This window comes from Meleagris gallopavo, chromosome 4 (assembly GCF_000146605.3).
Source record: "Meleagris gallopavo isolate NT-WF06-2002-E0010 breed Aviagen turkey brand Nicholas breeding stock chromosome 4, Turkey_5.1, whole genome shotgun sequence".
NCBI classification, from domain to species: Eukaryota; Metazoa; Chordata; class Aves; order Galliformes; family Phasianidae; genus Meleagris; species Meleagris gallopavo.
The window spans coordinates 42,464,816-42,471,074 of NC_015014.2; the positions used below are offsets into that span (position 1 = coordinate 42,464,816).

Consider the following 6,259-nt stretch of genomic DNA (forward strand, 5'->3'; position numbering starts at 1 on the left):
CCGCCCATGGCACCCGGGAGGGCGGTGAATGGAGCGGGTCGCTTCGCGGCGCAACCGGAGACCGCCTGAGTGCTGCCTCGGAATGAAGGCGGCGAGGTTCGGTGCCGGGAAGGGGCGGCTCCGCGTCCCGCAGCTGGGGCTCCGGGGTTCGAGGAGGTTTTGGGGGTGTATTTATCGCGATTTTGAGAAATTAGACGAAATGGGATCGGAAGGTATCAAACATCTTTTAATTAAATATTTTGTGTCATAAGATATGTACCGAAGTACATAAAAATTCTTGTCATATACAAAATATTGTTAAGTATACACAAAGAAGGGAGAACGCGCTGGAACACCAGCGGCCCTCTACTCCCCTCCCAGGACCACGAGGAGGACACACCGTCCAGTTCCTAAGTGCAAAACCCACCTCCCCCAGCGGCAGCACCTCTGAGCTGCAGGCCCCTCGCATCTGCCCCTGCAGGCCCTTAAGGACCAGGGCAGGCTGCTGTCACCCCACAAAACACAAAGGATGTCAAGGACCTGAACTTAGGATGCAATCTGCAAATTCTCTAGACAGAGAACCTTCCACGATTTTCCCAGATTAAGGATAAACAAGGAGCGTTTTGTGCTTCGCTTATCGCTGCTGCTGAGTGAGTCACCACTCCAGCACAGCTTCCTCCACCACTCCTCTGTGCTCACAGTTGCAAGGCATTGCTTGGTTTTCATTACCACCAGGGAAGCATAGAAAGACAATGCATCATTTGCCTCCCTCTGAAGAGTTGCAAAGAAAAGAGAATGCATATAAATATGCTTAAGTATTAGGTAAGGCATGAAATACAACAGTTCAAATGATTCCCTGCACTATCGTTTCTCTTCAATTCTCATGTATATGTATTGTGGCTTGCTGCACAACAGTAAATGCTTTCTGCATAAAACAGGACTATAAACATGGAAAAGACCCAGTTAGCATCTCATCAGTTCTAATTAAGAGCTTCATTAAACTTTTTCTTTGCTTGCAAGACACACAGAGACCTTACATTTCCCCACATAAATTAGGAACTCTGATGAGATAAAAATTATGAGTTTTTAACCTCTATGGCATAGAGAAAGTGTGCAATTTTGCCTTGACTTTAGTAAAACATTTCCTAGTTTGCACTAAATACACTTTAGAAGGCATATTCTAAAAAATAAATGGTATAAATGCTTTTCGATGCTTTGGGTAGGTGGTAAATTTTTCCTGATAGAACTCATGACACAAAACAGCAGCCAGTGTCTGGTTAAAAAAAACATACATCACTACGAACCACCACGTCACATTGTGAAATCCAAATGTGATGGCCATAGATATATAGATGAGTAGTTCTGCAAAATAATGAGGGCAAGAAACTCTTTCAAACCAGTCTCCAAAAGGTATACTGTGGTTCAGACTTAAAACTTCTCCTGCAAGCAAACAGAAAAAAACTGAGAACAATTCATTAAATGAACTTTTCTACTCAGAATTACAGAACAACACACTCATTAAAATGATCACATCGTTCACTCCATCTGATCTGGCAGCTTTGCATGTCTTAGTGAAGTAAGACATCACTCTCTGGCTGTTTGTGAAAATACAGAGAAGGAAATGTATTTTTACATTTTTTCTTTCTCCATTTGTATGGAGAAAGAAGTGATGGTTCAGAGGAGTGGTACAAGTCCTAAGCATTGTTATTTGTCTGTCTTTAGGATGACAGAAGCTAGACCCTTCAGTGTAACTTCTGAAAAAATATACATACGTATGTAACATTCAGCTGTCTGATCTCTTTTCCAAATGGTTTCATTTAACCTACTGAAAAATCTTAAGAGTGCCACACTATGAAAAAATACTGGTGTTTTAAGGTGGTAGAAGCTACAGAAGCCTATTGAAACAACTAGCAAATATTTACTTAAATATATTGTTCACAGAAATGAAACACCTTACCTGATTTACTTTTTCTAAGATTAGCTAAAATCACAAGACATCTGTGCTGGTGAAAAGAGGCCCAAAGGTACATCACAATCCCTACGATGTGAAACCAGAAGATCTGCACTGAAAGTCCTTTTCCTGAATAAAATACATTTCATTAAAATATGTTTCACCTTTTTCTGAGCATTGTCCCAAAACAGTACATACATATTTTGTATGTGTCTCACAAAATTTGAGTAGCAAGATGCTAATTTGTTTTTTGATCCAGTATCTTTAGGTACACTATTACATACAACTGATAAATAATTCAGTCTCAGATCTCAGACCTGAATTCTGTTTATAATTCTTACTATCCTAATGAAAGACACTGCTATGTTTCAAGTCAACACGTAAGTACAGTTTGTCCTGTTCACAGTGAGTGGTATATATACACATTATAAACCACTTACCCCAGCAAAAACTCTGTATTGAGGATGGTCTCCCCTATGTACAAGTGGATATATCATTTCTGAGTATCCAGCAGATAAGTAGAAAACAGGTCCAGATTAAAAAGGCTTTACCAACTCATACACAGTCTGAAGGCAGTTTAAAAAATAACTTGATTAAACTAGACCTGATGTAGTTCAAAGTGGTTAAGAGCTTTGCTAAAATCACATACTTGGTAATGACTACTTGGCATACAGCAGTCCCGGGGAAAAGCTACAGTCAGCTCAAGTGTTGCAGAGAAGCAAGCAACAGTTCAGTGGAATGTGCTGGCAGAAACGGGCCATAAAATTCAAATTTCTGCTTTATTAATGGAGACATTACAGTACCAAAAGAAAGAAGAGGCTAACTGATATAAGGCAGAGAAGTGGGGAGTTCTCAATGGAAGGCAAAGGAACTGACCAAGACTGTCCTGCAGGCTCACCTGAAAGGAAAGCGTACGGCAAAAAAACAATCTCCAGTTTGACAACTGGAGTTATCTAGTGATATTTGAAACTGGCAACAATTATTGTTCTTCACAAAGCATATATATCTCAGTAGAAACTGATCCAAAACAATTGTGAGAGTATTTACAGTGAGATGGAATAATGGTGAATTTCAGGGAATAACAGCGGTGATTTAAGACAAAAATTAGTGAACAAGCAAGAGCGTGTCTGTAATACCGCTTGATAAAGCAACATACTGAAATGTTACTTTGGAATATACCAGTAAGTTATTATTACTTCTCATTGATTAACACACTTCTCACACAAGTCCTCCATGAAATCAAGTGAGCCATTTGCCTTGATGGAAAGAAATGGGAGAAAAAAATGCAACAACGAAGCAGGTACTTACCGTTCCTAACATTAGTAGGCACTTGACATAGCACAGTTGAGCCAACAGCAATGTAGTAACCAAGTCCAAAGCAATACTGCACAATGTGGATGACACCATTGGAAAACACGCTGGTATAGAGGCATTCTGCAAGTCTTTGAAAGCTATGCAGCCAAAGGAGCAGGAGAACCAAGAGTGCAGAGAAGACTTCACTGTCTGCTTACAAATAAAAAATAGCGACTTAATGAGAGATAGGACCAATTTAACCACAACAGTACTTCATAAGAGCTAATTTTCCCCTCCCCAAAGCAAGATCCTTACCCTCTTTTTAAACTAACCTAGCACTGGCAAAAGTATTTGTACATTTGACACACTGCTGCGTGCAGAGTCTGAGCAAGACTACATCTACAAGGTGCTAATAGTTGTTCCTGCTAAAAGAACTGCTGAAAGTTACTAAATGCATAGCATAGAATGATTTCCACCCTGAATAAGGGAACTGGTATTCCAGGAAAGTCACTTGGAGCCTAGTTTAAGAGCAGCTTACAAGGTAGCATATGAAGAATACATATTAAACCAAGGATGGTAACAGAGTTTCATAATATTTACGTGGCTGCTTCATAATACCTACCCGCATTCTGGTTCTGCAAATCTCTGCCAAAAGCATTATGGAAGATCTGAATCCATGGGGGTAATGATGCTCCAAGGAACTCAGCTTGAAAAAGCCTCATCAGTAGAAAGCCATTCCAGAGTATAGAAACTACATAAAAATGAATAAACCACCTGGGAACAAAAAGCGCCTTCATTAAACTTAATGTTCTCCTCATTCTTTAGATGGAAATGTAGCTGCAGGACATGCTTGTCTTGTGGTGAGTACATGCCTTTTTGGCTCACCTATCAACAAGATTACGTTTCCTTAGAACACTCAAACCTTCTCTTTTGGAGAACTGGAGGTGAGAAGACAACTTCATTAGTTAGTGAAGCAAAATAAAACAACAACCTCCAAGAACAGCTCATGTGCATCTCAACAGCAATAAAGAGGCCAAGTAAGAAACTCAAATGCACACTCCACCACAGCTTGCCCATCAGCAGTTAGTAACCCCTTTGGGTGTTCACTCCTCAGTTCTATCACCTACCAAGCAGAAGCAGTGATGTTTGCTCTGCAGATGCGCAACAGCAAAAAATAAAGCTTCCACCATTTTCTGCTTAAAAGACAAACGAAATTTGTATATAGACAAAACCATATTTCTCCCTTGAAGCTTCAAGCTCTTTCTCCCCCAAACTATTACTTGGTAGATTTATGTCTTATCAGTTGCTGGAGAACTTTCCCCACAAGCAGCGGTTTTTGTCCCAGCAAAAAAAAATAAACAAGCCCTGCCAGCTTAGCTGAGAAATGCCCTGTGAGATTTCAACAATCTCAATTATGCATGTAACGTACAGAGCAATCCAGCACTACAGTAAGTACACATGTCCTTCAATGAAAGAGGAATGCTCTGTGTTTGCCGAACCAACCTGAAATTAATCATAATACTTGACAAGATGGAAGAATAGAGTTAAAAACCAGTCTGGGCTGGTGAAAATATGGTTGTTCAGAAACAAGATGAATGGGGACAGAAAACATGTCAACAGCTAGCTTCGGGATCTTCTCAGCTAGCAGGATTACACGTTCAACACTGCAGTAACAGAATTGTTTCATACATTCTAGAGCTTGATATCAATTCACCGAGAAAGCTGTATTCTTTGATTAGTATATTCCCTAAGAAGTGGTGGGAAACTCCTGTTGGAGAAAGGTCGATTCAGATGAAACCCTACCATACTTTGCAGTGCATTACAACTAAAGCCAATGCTTTTATGAACCCTTCTTCTTGCTGTGGCTACCACAGAGCTTAAGTGCATCCCCGAGAAACTGGAGCCAGAAGCTTGATAACAAAGATAATACATGATAACATCTCTTTTAATATGTGTCACAATTATTATTATTATTAAAACATTGTCTTTGGAAGCAACTTACATAAACTGTATTGCTGACAACTGTGATAGTGATAGATTGCCTCATTAGGGATGACTGAATCTTTGGGTTACATAGCACCCTAATCCTGTCCTGACAGACTTGTTAGATCATGTCACACCTGTGTTCAAGTCAAAGGCCAGTTCTAGCTAAAAATCTCAGCTGAACAAAACAACAAGGTCACAGTAACATATAAAAAGCTGTAGAGTTTTAATTCCCTCTTTTATTCTATTGAACATAACCCATTAAGAAGAGGTCTTCACAACACTTTGGTTGTTGCAGTAACTATTTCAGAAAAAAAGTTGTGCTTGGGTAGCAGGACAGTTCTTTCGCCTTATTAGTGACTGTTCACACAATATCCAGATATTTGTATTAACATGCTATTATCAGCACCCTGTAGCATGTTTTATAAAGGAATTCAGAAGGAAGAAGACAATGACAGAATCAATGATCCATGTGGATCCCTTCAAACTCAGGATACTCTGTTTTATGACTGAGAACTGATTTAAGAAAGCAACCCCACAGCATATTTGTACAGTCACACTTACACTCAGGAGTCCATCTGGGACCAAGACAAGTCCCAGATCCGGTCTTGCTGTAAGGTTTGTTACATAAATACCGCATGGGACTGGGATTCAAGAGTAAAGAACATCAGAGCCTCACAGTCAGCACCTCATGGGAACCATATACTTAGCCATACCGTAACTCTAGAGCAGGCAGTTTCTCTGCGGGGCTGAAAAGCATACAAATAAGCTAGTAATATACTGAGTATTAATATTTCAGAACAACGCAACCCTCCTGGTAGCCGAAGACATCTGCAGGCACCGAACGGGCACCAAAACATCACCTGAGAGGGCCTTCAACGCCCTCAGCTCGCAGTCACGGCCGCCGCTCGGCCCCCCTCACCTCTTTGGCACCTGTAAGCGGCGCAGCCAGGCAGCCTGCTGCCCGCCTCTCTTGGTCTTCCCGTACCGGATGAGATCCTGGAAGAAGGCGGAGGCGACGTCGGTGCCTCCCCCGGGCCGCCGCGCCTGTGC

General features: G+C 41.0%; 1 protein-coding gene across 1 annotated transcript; it reads right to left on the reverse strand.

The window, feature by feature from the left end:
• Nucleotides 1-205: 205 nt before the first annotated feature.
• SRD5A3 (steroid 5 alpha-reductase 3) lies at nucleotides 206-6,212 on the reverse strand. Its single transcript, XM_010710108.3, has 6 exons — nucleotides 6,129-6,212; nucleotides 4,109-4,161; nucleotides 3,846-3,997; nucleotides 3,239-3,436; nucleotides 1,937-2,059; nucleotides 206-1,419 (listed from the first exon to the last, which is right to left on the reverse strand). Exons 3-6 carry the CDS (start codon nucleotides 3,943-3,945, stop codon nucleotides 1,160-1,162), a joined length of 681 nt encoding a protein of 226 aa, XP_010708410.1. The 5' UTR covers nucleotides 3,946-3,997; nucleotides 4,109-4,161; nucleotides 6,129-6,212; the 3' UTR covers nucleotides 206-1,159.
• Between the last annotated feature and the right edge of the window lie 47 nt (nucleotides 6,213-6,259).